Source organism: Triturus cristatus, chromosome 7, assembly GCF_964204655.1.
Source record: "Triturus cristatus chromosome 7, aTriCri1.1, whole genome shotgun sequence".
Taxonomy (NCBI): Eukaryota; Metazoa; Chordata; class Amphibia; order Caudata; family Salamandridae; genus Triturus; species Triturus cristatus.
In genome coordinates, this window is record NC_140590.1 from 1,731,257,071 (window position 1) to 1,731,283,539 (window position 26,469).

At 45.5% G+C, this 26,469-nt stretch overlaps 1 protein-coding gene across 1 annotated transcript in view; it reads right to left on the minus strand.

Annotated features, from left to right (window-relative positions):
- LOC146812921 (C-type lectin domain family 2 member B-like) overlaps positions 1-26,469 on the minus strand; it is a 131,868-nt gene that overhangs the window by 30,248 nt on the left and 75,151 nt on the right. The window contains exon 2 of the mRNA XM_085619977.1: positions 24,504-24,623. Within this exon, the coding sequence (XP_085476103.1) occupies positions 24,504-24,623 (120 nt within the window). The remainder of the gene's footprint in view (positions 1-24,503; positions 24,624-26,469) is intronic.

Here is a 26,469-nt window from a genome sequence, read left to right on the forward strand (position 1 = left end):
TGTATCACAGCGACTGCATGACGCATCCCCACCACGGACCTCGTATCCCAAGCAATCATTGATTGGAACCTCAATGATGATGCAGAACCTCGCATTGCAGCTTTGTCCCAGTGTGGCACAACCAGATATCCACATTTGGCGCTTTGTGGTGTTAGTGTCATTGAGATATTTATTCCTCTGGTTCTGCCGATTGGATTTTTGTCATTATAGTCTAGATATATTAATACAAAATTATTGGGATATTTTTGCGGTATGTTTTTACTGTGTTACTGTTTGAAGTGTTGCACAAATACACATTGCCTCCGAGCTCATTCGGATTACTCTGTGCCTAGCTACCTGAGGGTTGAGCAAAGGCCAATTTAAGGTTTGCTTGTGACTTCACCCTGACAATGATTGTGGTTTTTGCTTGAGTAGGGTTTCACCCAATCTCAACCAGTAAACCAATTTCACACAACATTATACAAGGATCACTGTTCAAGAGCAAAGGAACCAAAGCAGACTTAGGGATTTATATCTGGCAGATATTTGACCCTGCAGTGGGCTGGGGGCAGGCAACTGAGTCCGCAAAAGGGGCACTGGAATGTTTATCACTGCAGGACCACAATTCTCCAATAGATCGTAGCCCCCATAATTCGTAAGAAGCTACTGTTCGGTGCATCAGTGCAGGACTAAGTTCACCGAACAAAGTCGTTCTGTGCTTAAGTGCAGAACACCAAGGTTAAGATATAAACAAACAGCAGGTGCACTAAAAACACTATCACAGGTCTACTTGGACTACGTCCACTTATCAAAAACGTTTCTTCTGTCCAAATAAGGAATTGATAGAGTCATTTGGAAAAAGGAGTTTGTATTAAATTAACCCTTTCGATGCTGATGACGAGCTGGACTCATTATGGCACACAGTGCACGTGTGCTCATGACGAGCCCAGCTTGTCATGGCACCCACCCACCGGGGAAGCGCTCACTCTCGCCCACGGGTGTCCGATTTCGCCCCACAATGGGGGATGGCAGCGAAAGAGTTTCCGCTGCCACCCCAACCCACCATGGGAATCCCATAACGTCAGCACGCACACCGCACGCGGACGTCATCAGGAAGTCCCAGACGCTCGGGAAGCCATTTGCTTCCTGAGCGTCAAGGAACAAGGTAGGTTTCCTTGTTCCTGGTGGGGTTTTGAAAATGCATTGAGGCATTGGGGGAGAGGAAAGAGATTTTCCTCTCCCCGGATGTCTCTTTGCAGGGCATTTCTGCTTCACGATCGCGCACAGCATCACGATCGTGCAGCTGAAAGGCCCCCAATAGCACTAGGGATTTATTTTTGTTCAATGGAAGCGACCCCTGGGGCAAGGGTCGCTTCCTAAAGGGGGCATGTAATTGATAATGTTTTTCTGCCCCCCTGGGGGCAAATCAGGCAATTTTTTCAGCCATTTTGCCCCCGGGGGGCAGAAAACGCCACTAGCCACCAGGAATTACTTTTGGGGGCATTATTTGTGATGGAAGCGACCCCTTGGGCAAGGGTCGCTTCCTAAAGGGGGCATTTAATTGCTAATGTTTTTGCTGTGTGACAGTAGGACTGGATATGTCTCGAATTTCAGGGTGTACACCGGTAAGGACTCCAGCATTAACCCCCCTGGTTGTCTGTCCACTTTTGGAGTGACTGAGAAAATTGTGTGGGAACTTGGTAGAGGATTATTTAACAAAGGCCCCCATTTATATGTAGATAACTTCTACACTGGTGTGTGGTTGTTCAGGGAATTGGCCAAAGTGGGCACTGTTGCTTGTGGCACAATCAGCTCTAACCGTAAAGGTTTCCCAAAATAACTTGTTTGTCAAAAGCTTGTGCGAACAGTGCAGTGCATTGCGAGGAGCTTCTAGCTGTGAAGTTTTCAGACAGGAGAGATGTCTACATGCTGACTACCATCCATGATGAAAGCATTGCACCTGTGACTATTTGGGGTCAGGTTGCTGAAGTGCGCAAACCTGTGTGCATTTTAGACTATAATAGGCACATGGGTGGTGTTGACAGAGTAGATCAGAGGTTGGAACCTTACGCTGCTCTTCGTAAGGCTTACATTTGGTATAAGAAGTTGGCTATCCATCTTTTCCACTTGACAACCTTAAATGCTTTTGTTGTGTTGAAGGATTCTTGTCCTGAGTCAAAGACGACTTTTGCTAAGTTTCAGGAGTCTGCAATAGGCAGCCTTGTTCTAGTGGAAGAGGCAAGTGTTCCTAGAGTTGGAGTGGTGGAGGATGTGGCTAGATTGAAAGATCGCCACTTTCCTGAATACATTCCTCCCACAACCTCAAAAGACTTTCCCACTAGGAGATGTAGAGTCTGTTGGCGAAGAGGTGTGTGGAAGGAGACTCGTATGTACTGCCCCGACTGTCCTAACCCTGGACTGTGTGTGTCTGCTTGTTTTAAATCGTACCACACGCATAAGAATTTTTGGGAGCATCCATGAGTGGTAAAGTGAACTTCCTGGCCTGTATTGTTTAACATTTTTTATTCTGTTTCAAGGTTGGCATTAGTGCAATGTATTTAGTGTCAGATTTTTGTTAGTAGATTTGTATCTATTTGCAATTTGTTTGTGTTTTCTTTTTTGTATAAAAAAATCCTAAATGTGATGGCGCTTGGCTGGTGGTGTGCGTGGACTGGCGCTTGGCTGACGGCGTGCGTGGACTGGCGCTTGGCTGGCGGTGTGCGTGGACTGGTGCTTGGCTGGCGGTGTGCGTGGACTGGCGCTTGGCTGGCAGTGTGCGAGTAGTGACTTGCTGCTGGTCACTACACACACTGCTAGCAAAGCGCCACTCCACGCAATCCATCAGCTTGTGTGGTTGCTGTGTCAGGAATGTGGGCATGTGAAAGTGATGGGCCCTTGAATGGTGCTGTCTGCTGGTGTGAGTGTTGTAATGTGATGGGCCCGCGGCTGGCAGTGTGAATGGTTTTGTAGGTGTCACACGTATGAAAGGTGTATGAATGGCCTGCAAAGAGTTTGGTGCCTTGTCGTGGCTTTACAGCTCACGATCTGTGAGTCAATGGTTCAGTTTCTCATCCTTTCAACTATTAACAGTGCATTTCATTTTTGTGAAATCACTTGCTAATACAATTGTATATACTGAACCATCACTCACCCTCGCGCCAAATCCAACCAGTATGTGTGTGTGCTTGAGGATTAGATGGCTGTGCAGTAATATTTGTCTTTTTTTGTCTTCCTGAAGCAGGCTGTACCTTGTTCCTTTTTGTGAATGTTGTAATGTGCTGGTTTCATGCCTGGTGGTGAGAATGATCTTGTGTGTATCACGTATGAAAGGTGTGTGAATGGCCTGTAAAGCGGTTGGTGCCTTGCCGTAGCTTTACAGCTCACGAGCTGCGAGTCACTGGTTCATTTTTTTGTCCATTTAATTATTGACAGTGCATTTCGTTTTTGTGATATCTCTTGTTAATAACATTTTATATACTGAACCATCACTCGCCCTCGTGCCAAATCCAACCAGCATGTGTGTGTGTTTGAGCAATAAATGGCTGTGCAGGAATCTTTGTTTTTTTAGTCTCTCTGCCAAGGTGCACATTCCATCTAAGAATAACCTACCAACTGTAGATATTGTCATAAACCCATGGGAGTACATGGTGATGTCTCTTGTGAATCCCATCAAGTTATTTTATCCACTATGTCCTGCAAACCTCAAGATGTCTGTCACATTTGCCTTGCAATATTGTGCCATAAGTTTCTCGCTGCAGAAATCAACAACTAATTATATCAAAACGACCTGGTTTTGCAAGGGGGGTCACCTGGGTTTTTGGCCCCGTGCATGGCGGCCATCTAGGGAAACCTACAAAACCCACATATTTCTGAAAACTAGACACATGTGTGCTTCCAGGGAGGTATGGCTTGCGTGGATCCCCCAACGTTTCCTTACCCAGAATCCCGTGCAAACCTCAATGTTAGCTGAAAAATTCAATTTTTTCTCACATTTCTGTGTGGAAAAGTTCTGGAATCTACGTCAATCCACAAATTTCATCCCACCCATCGTTCCCCCAGGTCTCCCGATAAAAATGGTACCTCACTTGTGTGGGCAGGCATAGTGGCTGCCACAGGAAATGGCCCAAATCGTATTGTGGAGACTTCAAAATTACTTTTTTCACACATTTTTGTGTGGGAAAGTTGTGGCATCACCGGGCTCACACAAATTTCCTACCACACAGCGTTCCCCCAGGTCTTCTGATAAAAATGGTGCCTCACTCATGTGGGAGGCCCTAGTACCCACGACAGGCAAGGGCCCAAAACATAGTAAGGCGACATCAAAATTGCCTATCTCAAAACCACATGGTTTTGCAAGGGGGGTCACCTGGGTTTTTGGCCCCGTGCTCGGCGGACATCTAAGGAAACCTACCAAACCCACTGTGAACGACCACAGAGGCAAAGGACTACTTGATGCGGAAAAGAGGCTTTATTAAACCCAACATAGGACAGAAATAGCAGGATGAAGCTTTCCCGTAGGTCCAAGTGGTCCCTTCTCTCCGTCGATCGTCCCTCTGGGTTCTCGGTCCTTCCAATGGTTGTCCCGTGGGGCTGGCGTCTCCAGGCGTCCCCTCGGAGAAAGAAAAGGACAGGCGGTTAGGATAACCTGTGTGGTGGCCTACTCTCGCCCTGTGCTACCTATGTTTACTCAGGGATACTTCTCCCTAGGTGTAGGTGGGTTCTTGCACTGTCAGGGGTATACTCCCCTTTCCTTCCTGGGCCCCTTCCTTCAGGGTTTTCCCAATTGTCTCTGTCTGCCTCCCCGCGTCTTTCCTCCCCCTTTTGGGCTGTCACACAATTCAGGGATCGGGTCGGGGTGTTGAGGGACTCCAAAGCTCTCCCGTACGTCCCAGGTACCACAACCCACCCAGCTATAGACCGGAGAAACCCGCCTCCCTTGTCCACCACCCAATCACCGATTTCCCTGTGTTTCCCACTACTCGCCTGAAACCGGAGCCCGCTGACAGGGACCCGGTCGTCTCGTCCAGTGCGTCCTCCTCGGGGCTCGCCTGCGCCCTCGTGTCCGCTTCCTCTCGGCGTCCGCTGGGCGTCCGGGTGTCGACCTCCTCTTCGTTCGTCTCCGTCCCGATGCTCTCGTCTCCCTCGTCTGCTTCCTCGTTCACCGTCACGCCGTCTCCTGTGGATGTCTCCGTCTCCTCGCCTCCACTCCCACCTCCTTCCTCTTCCGGGTTTTCATACGCATGTAGGCTCCGCCCCCTTTCTGGCGGCAGCGTCAGCACCAGTCGGGACGTGGGAGCGCCCCCGGGGCACTCCGGATGCGGATCGGCTGCTGAGTTGTCACAGTGCATCCCCTCCCGGCATGGCCGCTCGGGCCATGAGGACTCCTGGCAGCGGGAGAGGAAGTCCACGTTGAGCTGCTGACGACCCGGCCGGTGGGCCACCTGAAAGGAAAAAGGTTGGAGTGCTAAGAACCATCGCAGAACCCGGGGGTTGGTGTCCTTGTGTGTAGCCAACCACACTAGAGGGGCATGATCTGTCAATAGGGTAAAAGGGCGACCCAGGAGGTAGTACTGCAGCGCTTGTACCGCCCACCGGATCGCCAGACATTCCTTCTCCACAGTGGAATAGTGCGCCTCCCGGGGAAGGAGTTTGCGGCTCAGGTAGACAATGGGATGGGAATCCCCTGAGGCGGCAACCTGAGAAAGGACCGCTCCCAAGCCCCTGTCAGAGGCGTCCGTTTGGAGTGTAAACGGGTGGGTGAAATCCGGACAGATCAGGAGGGGATCGTTACATAACCGGGTTTTCAGGGTGTTGAAACTGCGGGTCTGTTCGAGGGTCCATGTATGGATTGTGTTGGGTTGTGTCTTTTTTAACATGTCCGTGAGAGGGGCGGCCTCTTCGGAGAACCGGGGGATGAAACGACGATAGTACCCCACAAGCCCCAGGAACGCCCGGATACCTCGTTTCGTAGTCGGTCTGCTCAGGGCTTGGATGGCATGTACCTTATCCACTTGTGGTCTGACATGTCCTTGGTGTACGTGGTAACCCAGGAATTTTATGTTGTCTGTGGCAATCATGCATTTGTCCGGGTTGGCAGTGAGGCCGGCGTCCCGAAGACCACTGAGAACAGCCTCAATATGGGTTAGGTGTCCTTCCCAGGTTGTGCTAAAGATGACTATGTCGTCAAGATAGGCGGTTGCATACTCATGGTGAGGTTTTAGTACTACGTCCATCAACCGCTGAAAGGTGGCAGGGGCTCCGTGCAACCCAAAGGGAAGCACCCGGAAGTGGTATAAACCCGAAGGGGTGGCGAAGGCTGTTTTTTCATGGGCGTCTGGTGCTAGGGCTATCTGCCAGTAGCCCTTCGTTAGGTCCAGCGTTGTCATGTATCGTGCTGTTCCCAAGCGGTCGAGCATTTCGTCGACCCGGGGCATTGGATAGGAATCAAAGCGGGATACGGCGTTTAAGCGCCGATAATCGATGCAGAAGCGGACAGTGCCGTTGGGTTTGAGCACCAATACGATGGGTGAGCACCAAGGGCTACAGGAGGGCTGAATGATACCCGCCGCGAGCATGTCCTGCACTTCTGATTCTACGATCTGTCGCCTGGCCTCTGGGATACGATAGGGTCGTTGTCTTATCGGTGTTGCCCCCTCAGTCCGTATCTCGTGGTGTACGAGTGTTGTCCTCCCTGGCTTGGTGGAGAACACGTCCTGATAGCGCCGAAGCAGTTGTAAGAGGGCCTGGTTCTGCTCGGGGTTCAAGTGGGGTCCCTTGGGTATGGTGTTGAGGACCGGTGCGTTGCCCAGGGAGGGGAAGGGAATTTCCAACTGTGCGCTGTCCGTGACGAGTAGGGCGGGGGCTGGCTTACGTGGGCCGTCTGTGTTATCTACCCACAGTTTTAACAGGTTCACATGGTATATCTGCCCTTTGTCGCCGCTGTGTGGGACGGCTACTCTGTAGGTGACAGGGGTGATTTGGGCAAGGACTGAGTACGGACCTTGCCAATGAGCCAAGAGTTTGTTATCCGAGGAGGGCAGAAGGAGCAGGACTTTATCCCCCACGTTAAAGTGTCTAAGGGTGGTGTTCCGGTCATAGACCGTTTTTTGCCTGTGCTGAGCCCCGTCGAGGTTCTCCCTCACCTGGTTCCAGAGAGTCGCTAAACGGGTTTTTAGCTGTGTGGTATACGCGAGGAGAGGTTTTCCCTCGTCTTCTTCCTCCTCCCACTGTTCGGCTGCCATATCCACCAGGGTTCTAGGCTTTCTCCCGAACACCAATTCGAATGGGCTAAATCCTGTAGAGGATTGAGTGTGTGTTCGTATGGCGAACAAGGTTAAAGGTAGTTGTCTATCCCAGTCTCTTCCTGTCTCGGAAATGGTTTTCCTTAGGATGAGTTTTACCGTGTGGTTATACCTCTCAACGAGGCCATCCGTCTGGGGGTGATAGACGGAGGTGCGGATCTGGCGCACCCCCAGTAGGGTACAGATCTGGGCCATCAGGCGAGACATGAAGGGCGTTCCCTGGTCGGTGAGGAGTTCCCGGGGAAACCCCACACGGCTAAAGAAGGTAATCATGGCTTGGGCTACGCTACTGGTGGTCATACTTGTGAGAGGGATGGCCTCTGGGTAGCGGGTCGCGTAGTCGACTAATACTAGGATGTACCTATAGCCTCGTGCCGACGCGAGCAATGGGCCTACCAGGTCCATGCCAACACGGGAGAAGGGTACATCAATGATTGGAAGGGGCTGTAGTGGAGCTTTGGGGATATGAGGAGGGTTGGTCATTTGACAGGTGGGACAAGCATTGCAATATCTCCTAATGTCAGAAAAAACCCCGGGCAAGTAGAACCGCCGCAATAGGTATTCCTCAGTTTTCTCCCTCCCATAGTGGCCCACTCCGGCTTGGTTGTGGGCCAAATAGAGCACCTGGTCACGAAACGAGACAGGGACCAGGAGCTGCCTGACCGTTTCTCCGGTTTTTGTAACAACTCTGTATAACAGTCCTTTTTTTATAACAAAAGAAGGGCCTACCTGACTCTCTTCGCCGGCTGCTGCTCGGGCCCAGGCCTGTCCCAACGCCGGATCTTCTCTTTGCTCAGCCCTAAAGCTGAGTGGGGGTCGGGGAGGTGAGGCGGTGCCTAGGGAGGAGGAAGAGGCTGTGTTAGACAGACCGTTCAGGACCATAAGCCTACTCTGTTCGCGTTTTTCTTTGCGGGTTTTCTTTGTTTTACACCTACCTGCCTGTAACTCGGTGTTGTAAAGAGGGGCGTCTTGTAGCCAGCCTCGGGTGTCTTTCTCTGTGATGGCTCTCGTGAGCAGGGAGGGGAAATGCGCGTAGTCAGTCCCTATGATCATCTCCTCCACCATCTGTGGGATGGCTCCCACCTTAATCCCTTCCTTGGTTTCTCCCTGGCCGAGACAAACCTCCGCGACGGGGTAGTTTTTCTGATCCCCATGGACACAAGTGATGGAGACGGTCTCTCCCGTCCGCCACTGGTAGGGTTGTATCCGTTCGCTGGAGATGACCGAGTGTCTACATCCTGAGTCTATGAGGACCTTGGTGTCTACGTCGTTGATTCGTAGGATCAGGTGGTATGCCTTTTTCCCGTCCCCTGCCCAGAGTATCCTCCCCCTTGTGTACCCTACGTCCATGGGTTCAGTGCTGCCCTGTTTCTGTGGACAATTGCGGGAGATGTGACCCCATTCCGCACAATGAAAACATTGGGGCCCCTGTAGTCCTTCTTTAGGGGTTGGACGAGGCAAGAACCGGGGGTCGATGAGGGGACGAGGGGCAGGAGTGGAGGGACTAGGGGCGTTTGCTCTCCAGCGATGGATGAGAGTGGTCGGGAGCCGGGGTGTGAAGGATCTTGCTTCAGGGTTCCTTTGATACGCACAGGCCAGTTCGATGGCAGAGGCCACCGTAAGGTTGGGGTGTTGCCGGACCCAGAGCCGGGTGGGTGTCGGGAGACCATCTATGAACTGTTCAAGGAGTATTTTCTCCATGACGTCGTCCATGCTGGAGGAGTGAGGCTGTAGCCACCTAGTCCCGAGGTCTTGGATGCGATAGTAGAAGGCCCGGGGATTGTCCTGTGCTTGCCACTTTTCCCTCCGAAACCGGGCACGATAGTGTTCCGGGTCGCATCCTAATCTCTCCAGGATCGTTTTCTTTATTGTGTCGTAGGGTGTTTGGCCTCCAGGGTTAGCAGCCTGATACGCCGTCTGTAAGTCCCCGGACAACAAAGGGGCGACGTACTGGCCCCACCTTTCCACAGGCCATTGGGCAGTACTGGCTACTCGCTCGAAGTTTGTAAAAAAGAAGTCCGGGTCTTCTCCTGCCCGGTACTTCTGCAGGACAAAGCTTGGGACATTGGGATGAACTTTGGTGCTTGCAATGGTATCCGTTAGTTTCTGGATGGCCGTGTCCTGGACAACTTGATTTTGCACCATGAGACCGGCTTGGGTTTGGAGCGCCTCCTGTAGGTTTTCTCTGTCGCGTTTGGCTTCCGTGGACTGGGCCTCCATCACCAGTTGTAAGTGTCGCTGTCCTTCTGCCAACTGCGTTAGCATCTCGTCTAATCCGATGGGTTGCGTCATGGCGTATGGGTAGAAGCAATCCCACTTCTGACACCACTGTGAACGACCACAGAGGCAAAGGACTACTTGATGCGGAAAAGAGGCTTTATTAAACCCAACATAGGACAGAAATAGCAGGATGAAGCTTTCCCGTAGGTCCAAGTGGTCCCTTCTCTCCGTCGATCGTCCCTCTGGGTTCTCGGTCCTTCCAATGGTTGTCCCGTGGGGCTGGCGTCTCCAGGCGTCCCCTCGGAGAAAGAAAAGGACAGGCGGTTAGGATAACCTGTGTGGTGGCCTACTCTCGCCCTGTGCTACCTATGTTTACTCAGGGATACTTCTCCCTAGGTGTAGGTGGGTTCTTGCACTGTCAGGGGTATACTCCCCTTTCCTTCCTGGGCCCCTTCCTTCAGGGTTTTCCCAATTGTCTCTGTCTGCCTTCCCGCGTCTTTCCTCCCCCTTTTGGGCTGTCACACAATTCAGGGATCGGGTCGGGGTGTTGAGGGACTCCAAAGCTCTCCCGTACGTCCCAGGTACCACAACCCACCCAGCTATAGACCGGAGAAACCCGCCTCCCTTGTCCACCACCCACTCACCGATTTCCCTGTGTTTCCCACTACTCGCCTGAAACCGGAGCCCGCTGACAGGGACCCGGTCGCCTCGTCCAGCGCGTCCTCCTCGGGGCTCGCCTGCGCCCTCGTGTCCGCTTCCTCTCGGCGTCCGCTGGGCGTCCGGGTGTCGACCTCCTCTTCGTTCGTCTCCGTCCCGATGCTCTGGTCTCCCTCGTCTGCTTCCTCGTTCACCGTCACGCCGTCTCCTGTGGATGTCTCCGTCTCCTCGCCTCCACTCCCACCTCCTTCCTCTTCCGGGTTTTCATACGCATGTAGGCTCCGCCCCCTTTCTGGCGGCAGCGTCAGCACCAGTCGGGACGTGGGAGTGCCCCCGGGGCACTCCGGATGCGGATCGGCTGCTGAGTTGTCACACCCACATATTTCTCAATGCTAGACAACTGGGAGCTTCTAGGGAGGTATGGCTTGCGATGATCCCAGGGCCAAAATCTCAGGTGCCTCCCACCCCCCCAAAACCAGGTAGTTTTGCTATAGGTAAGTTTGAAGTCTCCACAGTATGATTTGGGCCATTTCCTTTTGCAGCCACTATGCCTACCCACACAAGTGAGGTACCATTTTTATCGGGAGACCTGGAGGAACGCTGGGTGGGAGGAAATTTGTGGATCCACGCAGATTCCAGAACTTCCCACACAGAAATGTGAGAAAAAAGTGAATTTTTGGGCAAAAATTTAGGTTTGCAGGGGATTCTGGGTAGAAGAATGATGGGGGACCCACGCAAGCCATACCTCCCTGGACTCCCCGGGTGTCTAGTTTCCAGAAATGTGTGGGTTAGGTAGGTTTCCCTAGATGGGCGACAAACCCCGGACCAAAAACTTATGGGACCCCCATTGCAGAACCAGGTTGGTTTGTGATAGGTAATTTTGATGTCGCCTCAATAGGTTTTGGGCCCTTGCCTGTCGCGGGTCCTTGACACACTCACGCAAGTGAGGTACCATTTTTATCGGGAACGCTGGGTGGGAGGAAATTTGTGGATCCACGCAGATTCCAGAACTTTCCCACATAGAAATGTGAGAAAAAAGTGAATTTTTGGGCAAAATGAGGTTTGCGGGGGATTCTGGGTAGGAGAATGATGGGGGACCCAAGCAAGCCATACCTCGCTGGACTCCCCCGGGTGTCTAGTTTTCATAAATGTGTGGGTTTGGTAGGTTTCCCTAGATGGCTGACGAGCCCCGGGCCCAAAACTCATGGGACCCCCCCATGCAAAACAAGGTTGGTTTGTGATTGGTAGTTTTGATGTCGCCTCAAAAGATTTTATGCTCTTGCCTGTCGCGGGTCCTTGACCCACCCACGCAAGTGAGGTACCATTTTTATCGGGAGACCTGGGGGAACGCTTGGTGGGAGGAAATTCATGGATCCACGCAGATTCCAGAACTTTCCACCACAGAAATGTGGGGAAAATATGTATTTTTGAAATGTTTTTAGGATTGCAAGGGATTCTGGGTAACAGAACCTGGTGGGAGGCAGTCAAGTCACCCCATCCTGGATTCCCCTGGGTGTCTAGTTTTCAAAAATGTATAGGTTTGCTAGGTTTCCCTAGGTGCCAGCAGAGCTAGGGTTCAAAAACTACAGCTAGGCACTTTGCCAAAAAAAGGGTCATTTTTCACTGCGAAATTGAGGTGTGTCCACGGTGCGTTTTGCGCCGTTTTTTGTTGCGGGCACTAGGCCGACCCACACAAGTGAGGTACCATTTTTCTCAGAAGACTTTGGGGAACGCGGATGTTTTAATCCACGCAGATTCCAAAACTTTCCACCACAGAAATGTGGTGAAAATGTGGTTTTTTTTTACAATTTTTTAGGTTTGCAAGGGATTCTGGGAAACAGAACCTGGTGGGAGGCAGTCAACTCACCCCATCCTGGATTCCCCTGGGTGTCTAGTTTTCAAAAATGTATAGGTTTGCTAGATTTCCCTAGGTGCCGGCAGAGCTAGGGTTACAAAACTACAGCTAGGCACTTCGCAAAAAAAGGGTACGTTTTCATTGTGAAAATGTGGAGTGTTCACGTTGGGTTTTGAGCCATTTCCTGTCGTGGACACTATGCCTATCCACACAAGTGAGGTACAATTTTTATCGGGAGATTTGGGGTAATTCAGATTTGTAAAGCAACTGTTATTACCTATTGACTTTTGATGCATTTCTGCCTTTCAAATGAAACATTGTGTAAAAAAGACATAATTTTTCAAAAATGACTGATAATTCTCATGCTAGTATGAGTATTCCCAATTTCGAGAATGTGCAAATATCTACTGTTTCTAAACTCTATAATTTGTTCCCATTTCTGAAAAACATAGGTGTCTTTCATACCGATTTTCCATGTATACATTTCCCCACAATAATTGCTATATACCCGGTACATAAAAATAAGCCATTGCAAATTGCTGCTCAGTTTTTGACTCTGGGTTCGTCGGGTTCTTGGTGAATGTACAAGTCCTATATATCCCCACAACCAGTAAGGTCCATCGGATGTAACGGCATATTGCTTTCAAAGAGCTGTCATAATTAGAAGAAGTAACAGGTGAAAACGTTGACACAAAAGGCTGTTTCTTCAACTAATTTTCAATTTTAGCTATATTTAACTATTAGTTTCTATAAAGAAAACTTGATGGATCTACACAAATGACCCCTTGCTGAATTCAGTATTTTGTCTACTTGTCTAAAATGTATAGCTGTCCAGGGTCCATTATTGCTTTCACACCCATTTCTACCATTAACTGGAAGGCGGTTGAAAGCACAAAAAATAGCAAAAATAGGCTATGTCCCAGGTAAATGCCAAAACTGTGTCAAAAATGTTGGTTTTCTGACAAAAGTCTGTCATTCCCTAAAAGCTGGGACAACGGTGATTTCAGCCCCACAAACCCTTTTTAGATACCATTTGCAGGGATAAACCCAGACGCTTTCATTTGCAGCCCGTTTTTCCCATTTTTCCCACAAAAAAAAAAAATGTTGCTGTATTTTGGCTAATTTCTGGGACCCCTCCAGGGGAATCCACAAACCCTGGGTACCTTTAGAACCCCCCTGACGTTGGAAGAAAAGGACACAAATTTGGCGTGGATACCTTATGTGATTAAAAGTTATAGGGGCCTAAGCGCGCACTACCCCAAACAGCCAAAAAAAGGCTTAGCACAGGGGGGGTGGGGGGGGGGGGAAGGCCTAGCAGCGAAGGGGTTAATATGTGATGCTGAAATGGACATACTTATTTGATATGTTACAATTGTCAAAGTGTAATTCTTTAGGCGGGGAGAAGCAGGTGAAGAGACTAAGTTGCAGGACTCACAACCATCTAAACCTATGTGTAAAAACCTGATGCTCCCTTTGTCCACATTTTGTGGTCATGGGTTAATGAGTTAATACTGTTCAAGAGTAGCTGCATTAGTCTGTCTCTTACTACCAAAAAAGAATGCATTTTTACAAACACTCTTCCTTAATTTACAAAATCACTTTCTTACACCTCTCTATATCCCTCATGAGTTTCTCCGTATCATTCGGGTTTGTTACCTGCGCTTAGATTCTGTTCTGTATATGCCCCTCCGAGAGATGTCTGCAAAAAGGAACTCGCTGCGTACTGTTTTCTAATACATATCTGGAATATCTTTACTTTAGTATGCTTTATCCTGAAAGCTGGCACTTCTAATATGTTGTTGCCTGAATTTGGTTTTCAGCATTATTTATGCTGTTGAGTTAGTTTGCGTCAGCAAACAATTGGTACTTTAAACTTCTGTTGCCCTTATTCGTGCGTACAGCATTAATTATGTAGGATAGTAACTGTTGGCAGTAACGATATAAAATTTGTCTGCCTTGGTTAAAGTAGGGGGGTTTTGTGATTCGGTTTTTCGATTCGGTTTTTTGATTCCGTCTTTGTGACTCAGGTCTTAACATAACCTTGTCGCATTCTTGTGACAATCCTTCACTTATAATGAGGGTGCAGATATAGGAATGATTGGATTGTGTATCCCTTTTGCTCATTCAAAGATGGCCGCCTTGTTTGCCATTGGAAATCCTTAGTTTAGACTGCTTATTGTAGGCTCATAACGACCTTGTTGTGATTTTTCACGATGGTGTATCCCACAGGTGTCATAGAAAATACAGCCGGCAGTTCTTCTTAATTCATTCGGTACCTTCTGACGAGGACGGGTGACGGACTTTTACTTTCGGTCAGTTCACCCCGTTTAAATTTTAATTATTCCAGTGGCTATCTTTGGGTAGTCCAAGATGGCCACGTTTTTGGTTTATTCTCGCCGTCATGGTTTAGATGTTTCACAGCTGAGGCCGATTTAATGCCTTGCCCTCGAGGAGCAGGGGATATAAGGCAGATCTCTGTGTTGCTCATTTAGATACGCGCTGCCTTGGGGACCAGGTCAAGGTTTTAAGATTTCCACGTTCTACAACGGGGTGAGTCGAGTTTGATTGCGATGAGGTTAGTTTTTCCGTTCAGCCTCTGTGAATCCGGTGACTAGCATCTGTTTAAGGTGCGGTTTCAGCGTCTTTTGAGTTTATCGGAAATGGTAAAAAGAATCCCATTGTTTGGGGTACAGCCGCCAGTTTTGTTGTAATAGTATCTTTTGGGACGAAACATAAATAATACAGATATGCCATTAACAGGATAGAGGTAGTCATATATTCTTACATTAGTGCTGAGATTATCGAGAATTATAGACTTAGGTATGCAACAAATAAGAGATTTAACCCATATAATCTCTTTGTCTTATTTTCTATCCTTTATAGAAATTTTTGGAATCTCGAGAATACTTGCACAATCGAGATCCAACCAATACATCCGTTAATGAAGTATGGATATTTAGGACGGGCATGCTCTTAAAACAATAGAGTATTCCCTTACCTCAGAGACGTTTTATAGACGGGAATGTTCCCTGTTTTTAGTAAGTGGGACTTATATATAATGTCGTTTTGGGCTGGTAGTTGGTTCATATGATATTTATGCTTGGACTTCTCTTACAGTTTAAACCGGTCCTACTATCTTCATATCACGAGCGCATTTTAACACGGATACATAGGATGGCAGGTATATACAGTAAGACAGATATGAGGGTAATATATCCTCCTTTAGCAGGAAAATAGACAAAGCTATAATCATTACTAATTCTATCTTCTCAGATTAAGAGGCTTGTACCCTTATGTTCCCAATGAATCTATCGTACTCCCGTAAAGAAATATAAGGGAAGGAATCCACGAGTACCTACCGTTCGGATGTACTGGCTAGAATATAAGGTAATATCCCTCATCTAATAGAAATCTAGTTGTTCTATTTAAATAAGAAGAGCGCATGGATGATGTGTTGTGAATAGTTGTTTTAAAGAATGGCTGTACATGTATGGTTGTGGATGATGAATCACCAGGAGAACTATACCTCTCTCTCCTCTAATGGACTTTGTTGCCCTTGTTAGACTTCTGGAACTGATATAGGGATTTTTATAAAATTGTCGACACCTGTGTATGGCGTTGATAGATGTAAACCGCCATTGTACATTTTAGATAGGTATATAGATTGTATGTATTTTTGTTTTTTTGTTTTTTAATGTCAATTTTTCATGATTTGTCTAGATTTTCTATACTGTGGGAGATCAAAATTTACTGTCCTGAAGAAGGTGGTCTTCTATCTTTAGTTCTCCACCGAAACGCGTCGACGCAATCTGAAAAGGGAGACTATAGATTGGAATGACATCTGTTCTCTAAAAAAATCAAACATTAAGTATCCATTGTAATGAGAATAGTTGATCTAGATCATTTGTCTTCCTTTTGTATTTTGATTAGAAAACATCTTTCTTACTTGTGTTCTCCCTGTGTTTTTAAATGGTTTTAAGGATGAAATTGGTTTAGTGTATATTTTTACTGTATGTTTTTTATTGTACATTCTTTATATTCTGATGTGTTTCATTTGTTAACTGTCCAACAAATACAATATCAGGCGCCGACTTTACTGTCTTGTGATTACTATTAATTTTTTTTTTATTATGTCATTGTTTCTAATAAAATATAGACATTTTTAATTACAACGAGTCCAGATTTGGTCAAGATAATGGTGTTTGTTCTGGTGATTGAATGTTTGGCTGTGAGTAAGAACCTGTGAGTTTACTTGGTGACGTGCCAAATAGGGAAATTCTTCTCTTGACCTCTCTATATCCCCCAAATGTCCAGTAAGTCACAAATAATTGTAACTAATACCAACTAAAGCTAAAAAATCCATACATTTTAATATATGAGAACAATTTCATTTACACATCCAAGTCCCTTCATTTCTTTACATTGACAAACACATCTATTTGACAGGGGGTTGATATATACCCTCCCCTTGCTTTCCTTCAATGATATCCTGTTACTTTACTTTAAGTGTCATCACATATCCTCAAAAAACTTGTTGACACGTTTCAGCAATCTCAGTATACTAAAGTCTCATCAGGACACTGTAAGAAACCGAAGTGTTGTTGGTATAGAGAGAGGGACAGTCATCCATTTAACATCAGTTTTGACATATAAGAAGACAAAACCTCCTAAGATTGCTTTCACTGTACAATGTGGGTGCAACCAAAAGTCTCTGTTAATCTAGATAAACCTTCTTCAAAATTGAAAACTCCTAAAAAGTGGTGAATTCATTTTCACTAGAGGCAGAACAGTCCATGAGGTACTAGGAATGGGAGAGAGTACGGCTCTCCAGCTGCCAGTCATGACAGCTGAACACCACAAGGGCTGCGAATGGGGAGAACCCATCATGGTTGCAATGACGAGCCACTAACCTCTACCAGAACATTAACAAAGACTTGATTACTTCAAAGCCAGGACATTTGTTTTGCTCAGAGAAAACTTCAGTTTTTAGTTTGGGTCAGTCAGACAGCACAGCAGTCTGCGTAAGATTTTGTTTTACCTAGAACATAGAGGGACTTCTAGCCACACCAGTGCTTACCACGGTTTGGCTTTACTGCCACTCATTTGCCTACTTCTTATTTGATGGCTTGCCTTGTCCATCTTGAGTTGGTCCTTCCTCTGGAGCATAACCAATTTACTTATGTCCTTCCACTGCTCACTTGTGAGGAACTACTTTTTTCCTTTAGTCTTAAGCACTCCACAAGAGTGTCCGTGTTTACGAGATGCCTTCCTAGTGTGCTTCTCTTCTCCCTTCTGCAATTCGTGTTGCTCTCTCATCCCATGTGCTTCTCCAACACTCTCTTCTATGATTAGTGGGTTCTCTTGTGCTTCTCCTCCCTGATTTTCTGAAACAGAATCTGTAATCTACCTGTTGATTTGCATAGCTCAGTTGATCGCCACTGTAGTTTCCTTGTTGTCATGCAGACAAGTGACTTCTCTTCATTTTGTACACAACAAGAGGGTAGCTGTTCCTATAGGAAAGAGTGAAAATGGGGGGCGGCTGGAATATCCCGTGTTCAGAAGAGTCTTCCTTATGGGATGATAGAGCCTTCACACAACCAAATGGGGGGCATGCTTCATCATGGAGCTTTACTCTTCGCAGGGCCAGCGCTGCAATGCCCCATGGGCCCTGCGAGAGGGCACTTTGTTGGTGGTCTTCTCTTATTGCCATTATGATGAGAAGGGAATGTGGAAGTAGGGTAGTGTGTGTAGTGAAGTGTGTTTAAAACTGCCTAAGGAGTATTGTTATCGGTTTTAATAAAGGGAGGTCCCCTTGGTAGGGCTAAAAACAAAGGATGCGAGTTCTGTCAGTGGGGTATAATTATCATCTCTTGAGATTTATTTGGAAAAGATCACTGCAACAGGTGCCTTAACCCCATAAGATATTTGGAAATGCAGGATTTGCAACGATCTAAGCAGAACATATTTACTGCCAAGTTTCTCTTTGCTGCCAATTTCTTTGTGGAAGGGTTTTAAAAAATAAATGTATAAATTGAGGCCCAGAGTTTGCGTCAGGATTGTGTCACTTTTTCGGCACAACCCCAAAATGAAATCTAATTTGTTAAATATTCTAATGCAGTCACATTGTAGTAATCATGCATCATTCAGGCAACATTCCACTGGCATAGCATGAACCAGGATACTAAACACATGTACTCATGATAGACTTGCTAAATATGTGTGAGGTCTTAAGATATGATGTCGCTTCTTGTGATATCAGTTACTGCGAGGTCATGGGTTGAAATGTCACTTCCTGTGATGCCACGTGCGACGTCACCTGCCATGATACCACGTAATGTTATATGCCATGATGTCACTTGCATAGTGCCTAACTTAGTTAGCCCCAGCTTCTTTTTTAGGACTTTGACCCTGGTACCCTGGTACCCACCCTCATGGTAGCATCACGGTCTTCTCAAGGGTCAGGAAGCAGGCACAGAGAGCTCAGGTGCAACTATCAGAGAGTCCATCTCCTATCCCTCTTCTTACTTTGTAAGTTACTACGTGCTCAAAGCATTGTATTTTTGGGTTAATGGAGTATGTGACCCCAGAGGCACCCTACAACTGGTCTGGGTGCACAAACCAGAGCTGGCACTGCATCTCCGGTTATGGTCAAAGGCACGTTTTCTAATTTGGAGTCTGTACACCTGGCCTGGTGTGAAATGAATGAACATAAGGTATGTGCCGTAAAGACTCCATGGAGGCGGGGAATGGGGCACAAGGTACCGCGAACCCTGCGCACTGGTGGTGGGGGGGGTGGAAATACAACTGCACAAGCATTGGCATCCTGTCGCTGCAGAACAAAGAGGCATATTATAAAGACATGCGATAAAATTATCGCCGCTTTAGCGGCAGAAAAGCCGCTAAAACGGCGATAATGGGCTTGATAATAAGCTATATGGAATTCCAATCGAAGCCCATGTTGGATGTGAAGGACATCTAACCTGAGCTTCAATTGGAATTCCATAGAGCATATTATCAAGCCCATTATCGCCGTTTTAGTGGCAGTTTTATGCCACTGAAGCGGCAATAATTTTATCGCCTGTCTTGATAATATGCCCCTTCGGGGCATATTACCAAGAAATGGCGTTAAAATTATCGCCACTTTAGCGGCAGAAAACTGCAGCTAAAGCGGCGATAATGGGCTTGATAATATGCCCCTGAGAATTCCCATAGAAGCCCAGGTTCTGGTGTCAACATGGGCTTCTATTGGAATTCTCACGGACATATTATCAAGCCCATTATCGCCTTTTTAGCGGCAGTTTTCTACCTCTAAAGCGGCAATAATTTTAACACTGTGCTTGATAATATGCCCCTGTGAAAGTGGTTTGTGAAACCAAATATAGCATGTATTGCTTTAAAATCACTTTCATTCAGTAACAACGGTTTTAATGAAGGAATACTGAGCCATACATAATTTAGGATACATTAACTTTAAAAAATACCTGCATCTTGCATAAAATTTGAACTAAACATTTTTGCATCCTAATAAAAAAAACTGTCTGAAATTTGAGATACGTGGATTGCACTCACTTACGACACTACAGCAAAATAGAGCAAAATCAATGTGTCTGAAGTTGTGTGTACATTTGGAAAATGGTGTACAGCTTAAATTATAGGTTACAAGTTATATAATGAGGGTCATTCGAGAACACGAGGTGGATAAGGAAAGAGTAGTGAGTGAGTAGTGATATATCGATGAGGGTTGAACAAGATAATTGATAGATTGCTTGGTATTGTATAGCGACCTACTGTGAACCAAAAGTAATTAGATGGGGACTTCCTGTGCGATTCAATCGGTTTAACGTAAATAAAGTTCTTTATGCAAGGGGTTCGCCATCTTATAAATTGGGGACATTATGTGCTATGCTTGATTTCGAACTAGTGATAAGATGTGTTTATATATATATATATATATATATATTACCTACTGGCGGTCGCCAGTAGGTAGTTATAGTTAGGACCCTGTTTCCATAGGAAATCCGCAACATTCTATTTGGAATAACTTTGGCGCCGGTCGACGAATCCTCGCAAAATTTTCAAAACTAATGGGGCGCTGCGCTCCGCTCCTACCCTGAAAGTCTCGGGGGGATTCGTCAAGCGGGGGCTGAGAAAAAAGGGGGGTCCCAAAACGCGTTTTTCCCATGCATTTTTCCATAGGACCTTTAGACAGAGCTACAGCCCGAACGGCCGAACAGAGTTACTTGAAATTTGGCAGAGAGGTAGTCTACAGGTCAAGGAAGTGCCTTTTGTAGGTCTGGTGTAAATCTGTTCAGTAGATCCTGAGAAAATAGCATTTATATCAATATATATATCTGAGCCAGCTTACGGTGCGCTTACCGTGCGCTTACGGTAAGCTTACCGTACGCGTACGGTGCCGTGCGCGAGCGCGATTCTGATTGGCTGCTAGATCTTAGTAAACATTCGAATCGGTCGGAACCAGGAAGCGGCGGCCGCCATTTTCTCTCTCGCACTCTGAGAGGGGGAGGAAAAACAAAGGCAAAAAACATGTAAAGGGGCTGTTTATACAGCTCCTAACCACCTAGCCTTGATTAAGGTGTCCCAAAAGAACCCCCAATGTAAAAAATTAAATTTTATTTTTTTTCGAAAAAACGCCGATTACGCTTACCGTACGGTAAAAATTATTTTAAAAAAAAAAACTATCCACACTTTCCCCACCCCGTGTGCCAAAGGATGCCCGAAGCGCACCTTTTGTGCATGGCATATGTCATATAAGGAACAGTTAATATTTTACCTTTCACAACGAAGCGCATAATATGTCCTCCATGTGCGGACGGTGCGCGAAGCGCACCGTGAGTACATGGCCCATCAAGCGTAACGTGGGCACGCGGTGCGCGTAGCGCACCGCGTGCCCACCGTGCGTTCACGGCACTAACTGCGTAAAGTGGGCGCACACGCCACGAACGGCGTAAAGTAACTTAGCATTTAAAAAAACGTACAAATTCACTGAAAAAACCATAGGTTTCACACACGTTATAGTTAGGAATTAGCATTTAAAAAACCTTGCAAATTCAGTGAAAAAACCATAGGTTTCACACATGCTATAGTTAGCTGGAGATTTTACTCATAAAAAACCAATGAAATTCCCCCGTTATAGTTAGTGCAGGCAACTATAACTCACGCGACCGCAATCCTCTGCTGATGACATATGTGTCTTTATGAAAAAAAAATATTTGTAATATATGTATAGCTAAAATTTAATGGAAGAAGACATGGGCAAATAAGTGTCTAAATACAGTATTAGCATCAGCAGAGGATTGCGGTCGCGTGAGTTATAGTTGCCTGCACTAACTATAACGGGGGAATTTCATTGGTTTTTTATGAGTAAAATCTCCAGCTAACTATAGCATGTGTGAAACCTATGGTTTTTTCACTGAATATATATATATATTTTTTTTTAGTGCCCGCTGGGTAGCACCTGATAGAGGAAGGGTTTACTGTAGAGATTCACCTGTCAATGGAAGGGTTTCCTATTGACAAACCTATCGCTAACTGGTTGGAAATAAAAAGAATAGTAATGTAGAATGAATTTATATTTCCCATTTAAATAGAACGGAGCACTTATGTAAATTTGGAGGGTGTGACTCGATCGTATATCAGTTGTAAAAGGAAGTGTGGTTAATCCGATAGATTTCATGCCTACTGGCTTTAATGGGGGTAATGTAACTTGAACACTTTAAAGAATTTAATTTTCTACATAGTGAGAATATGGCATGAATACAACGGTGGAAGTTATCAAATGATCAAAATACAGGCGATAAATGTTACACATTGGAATACGGCGGAGGATGGCTAGTAGATGGCTAGTGGATGACTGTAGTGTTTCCGGTCTGAATAGGCCGGAAAGGAAAAGAGGTAGCGGACTGGATTGGAAACACTTATCCAATCCAGTATGATCTACTATTGGTGAATGGAGAACACGTGATCTCTAGGTTTGGCAGTGGGACTACCGCAGAATCAATAGTTAACAGTAAATCGGACATCAGACTGAGCGCGGATACAAAATGAAAAATAAATTAAGCTTGGAATGAAACGGGTAAAAAAACTTGTTATTGGTGTTGATATTATTAAAACAGATAAATGGACAATGGAGCAAGCCTTACTGATTATCTTTAGTAGAACGCAGGATATCCGGGTTTTCGAAGGGGACGTTCCAGGGATCAACATTAGAATGGAAGCTAGACAGCGGACCTGGTTGGAGACTTGAAATTCAAACCAGTAGGTGTGAAACTCGCTGATGTGATTGGTGATTTGGAGATTTAAATAGGGGTAGAGCGGGAGACACGCATTACAGCGGATTTATCGGACAGGCTGTAGGACTAAAGGCGGCTGACCATAGCTACTAGGGCAACATTTTGTATTGAGGAGGGGTAATTGCTTGATGATGAATGGAATAGGTACTAATGGTGGATTTTACACTTTGTAGATACTGATTGGGATCGTGTATTAATACTGACTAAGACTTTGCTGCTGGGAACATTTCAGATGCGAAGATCAAAGATATAGGTGAGATTAGTGTGGCACTGGGGATATGGATAAAGTATTGTGGAATAAGAAGTGGATTCTGTGTATATTATGAATAGGAAGTATATCCCTAACACAATTCTTGCACCGATTCTTGACAGATTACCTAATGGTTGGGGGCCAGAAAATATCGTTATTAACGATAAGATCAGGAAAAGAAAACAATTACCTTTGAAACGCTAGAGGTGAGAGGCCTTACTATTAGACAATTATTAGAGGAAAGTAGCAGAAGGATTAAATAATATTGGGTTCCAATGTAACACTGAAAGGGATGCCAATGTGTGTTTTCATACAGACTTCGCTTAGATATTCTGAGAGGAAGGGAATTCTGTCATCCAGGAAGGATAAGAGAATATTCTTATGATTTTCCAGTTAATTGGATTGTGGAATATGGGAGGTATGTTAAATATTTTCTTTTTATTAGTAATGTGTTAGGGTATAGGGGCAAGCAGTGTAGGTTTCTGTTTTATCATATAGCTTCTTTGGAGGATGAATTGTTCAAATTACTTGGATGGGTTGATGGATTGTAGGGATTTGTAGGAGTAATAGCTCTGATAACATTACTTGTGGCTATAATATCAATAGCCAATTAGATTTTTTAAAACTGATGCAAAATAGTTGCATTTATTACTTGAACAAGTTGTTTGTTGTAGGTGTTTCTTTCCGAAATTGCAGACTGTTAAATAGGCAGGTTTTGTGCTTCTGTATGAAATTGATTGTGATTCTATGTTTTTCTCTACTTTACAGCCCTGATGATGTCCCTATGAGGGACGAAACGCGTAGGCTGTACAATCTATAATTGTTCTGTTGGACTACAAATTATTTCAACAATTTGAGGATAATAAATTTCTTGAAAATAAAAGAAATGCACACGAAGCAGACATCGGAATCTGATTATTTGGACTACAATATTTTAATGTTGATTGATTTGAAAGCGGCGCTCCTTCTGGATTTTGTTTTATTTCTTGGTACGATGGTGGCCTGACGGTGGACCACATGAAGTTGAGCGTCGGAATTCAATAATAGCTATTGTATTGATTGCTTGTTTTTAAAGATTTACCAGTGCAAACTAAGGTTTAACCCCCCTCGTTATTCATTATTCACCTAATCTCCCTGTCTATAATGAGCTCATGTAAAGCACTTGACCTTCCTGTGGAGTTTGCGCTATAGTGGAGAGGATGTGGCATAACAGCCAGAGGTGTCGACTTTGGAACTAGGGAACCAAGTTTGCGTCTCAGCGCAGGCTCAACATCCTGTGATTCTGGGGAAATGGCTTCATCTCCCCATGCCTACCGAAAATGAATCGTTCCTTGTGTAATGTAACTGGTGCTCATGTACAGTGCTCCAATTCCTTCGGATGGAGTTGGCGCTATATAAAACTGTGTATATAACATCAACAACAGAGGACGTTTAGAGAAATGCCTGGCACTAGTTCCCAGATCCCCGTTTTCACTTCATGGAATAGTCACACATTAGGTTATGCACTGAGAAAAACACTCTTTGCATCTTAAGTGTCCATGCAAAATTCTTTTATTATCGTCCATCCTTTTTCAGACACGAAAAAGTTGTCTTCAACTTTGGTAGAAGTAACATTTTATGTACATCATAGGCTTGATCACAAAGTTCTCTTCACATAGTAGTGGTACAGAACAGCCAAGCCAACACGTGTTTCACGAAATTAATTTGGTTCTTCCGGGCTTCAGAATTTCAGTTCCTTCATACTAATAGTCTTCTCAACAGTTACTGACTGGTGTTCGTATTGATGGGAGGCTATAGCCTTTTTTCCTGATATTGAAAGTCTATATTATACAGTGCATATTGCCAGGATGAATCTGGGATCCCTTTATCAAGAGTTGAGAAAAATATCGGCGCCTTCAAGGAGGGAAGTAGACAACGTGACAGCAACTCACCTATGACGTACGCTACGAGACCCGTTGCAACGAGGACCACCCCCACCAACAGTCCCAGCACCACATGGAATCTGGTCACTCCTTTCAGCACTTTTGGCCCACAGTCCGACCACTTATGACCTACAAAAGAAACAGACGTTCATTCGGTGAATGCAACACTCTGACCCAGAATTCCTATTTAAACATAACTGGATTATGAAATATTTATGCACTGTGATAATAACGCTGATCTGCTGGGCCTAATACGGGTTACAAACGTGCAACTCAAGAACGTACAATAAAAACCTTTGACATTTATAAATTCATCCTCCTATACTAATCAACTAGTATCTAGTACTGGGGTTCTTTACAGGACCATCTAGTGCAGAGGTTTTATGCAAGTTTTGAAAATGAAATATTAACTGATAGTTGAAGAAAATGTAAAACTAAACATTTTAAAATGTTCTATAAAATATGGGGGAATTTGAATTGAACACTAAAAAACATAAAAAGTGTCTGAGCAGCACAAGTATAATTTGGTTAATCTGGCTCAGGTCAAGCCCTGGTTTGCGTCCATTTGCTGTCAAAAAGAGAATGTGTTAGGAGCAAAAAAGACAAAGTGACAGATAGAATCTAGTAGATCACAATCTTTTAGAATTAAAATACAACTCTATAAACCTCCACACTTCCTATTGAAGTTGGGATTTTTGTATATTTGGTTGCAAAATTAAATCAAATATTTCAACATATTTGTGTACGTATTTAATTCTAAGTGTTTCTGTATTCGTGTGTATAATTTTTAAACTAAATGTTTGTAATTGCCGAGGTCAGGCCCCAAGCTACCAGTCGTGACTCTGTGGGGTTTCAAAGAAGTCAAAAGGATAAGAACTACCTATAAAGGCTCTATGCACATTACTGTGTGAACAAATCAACTAAGATGAAAAGCGATGGGGAAAGAAATGTCAATTGAAGATGCATTGTCTCAGCATTGCTAGGCCAAGTGTGTTTCACAAACATACTGGGCATCATGATCTGGAAAAACCCTGTTTTACTAATTTGAATTAAGAAGATTGTTTGAATAAGAGATTCAGACCTGATGGAGTGTTTTTTTATACATAACATTTTTACTGATTTATATTAAGAGACAACAACAAAAGTATAACGACAATAGCTTACAATTCAAACCCCGCCTTCCCGTCCCTAATCATCAGCAATTATGAGGGATCCAGAGCACCCGCTGGCACATCCTCCGGCGTAGAACAGACCAGAACACTCCAACCATTTCCCCTCAAATTTTGAGAATATCCAAGTACAGCCCCAAGTGAGATAGATCAATTCTTCCCATTAGGCGCACCAATCCATGCCGGATCTCCCCAGCGCCAGGCTAGGTGGCTGTGGTAACTTCCAGTTTCTTGCCATCTCTCAGCCACCCGCGTGGCGAGCCCAACTAGTGTTCTATTGTATTGCCCTGCATTCCGGCAACCTCATGTAAAAGACCCAAGAGGGCAATCTTCGGCGTCAACATGACAGGTCGATCTAGGATCCTAGAAAGGGTTCTACCTATGGGCTCCAGCAGTGGGCAATCAAAGGGCACTGCCACACTACAAGGAAGAAGTCTGCCTTGGGATAGGAGTAGCGGGTGCACTTTGGTTCAAAGAGAAGGCCTGCATGCCAGAACCTGGGGGGGGGGGGGAGGGGGTCATGTAAGTGATGCGCAAATAGTGTATTTGAACTAATCTACTAAAATAGCAAGCATCTGGGGGCCATGCAAGCCTCCGGACATTTAACATCCTCTAGTCCCCCAACGCATCCCTTCCAGCTCTGCTCAGTCCAGCCCAGAGAATGGTAAAGCAAATAGGTCCCCCACCGCCACGACTCAGGCCTCCCATCAGCAGTCTGGCCTCCAGGAAGTTAAATTCTGGAAAGTCTATCAAGTGAGCCTGATAATTACCAAGCACATGTCTCATAGCAGATATTTATGGAACTG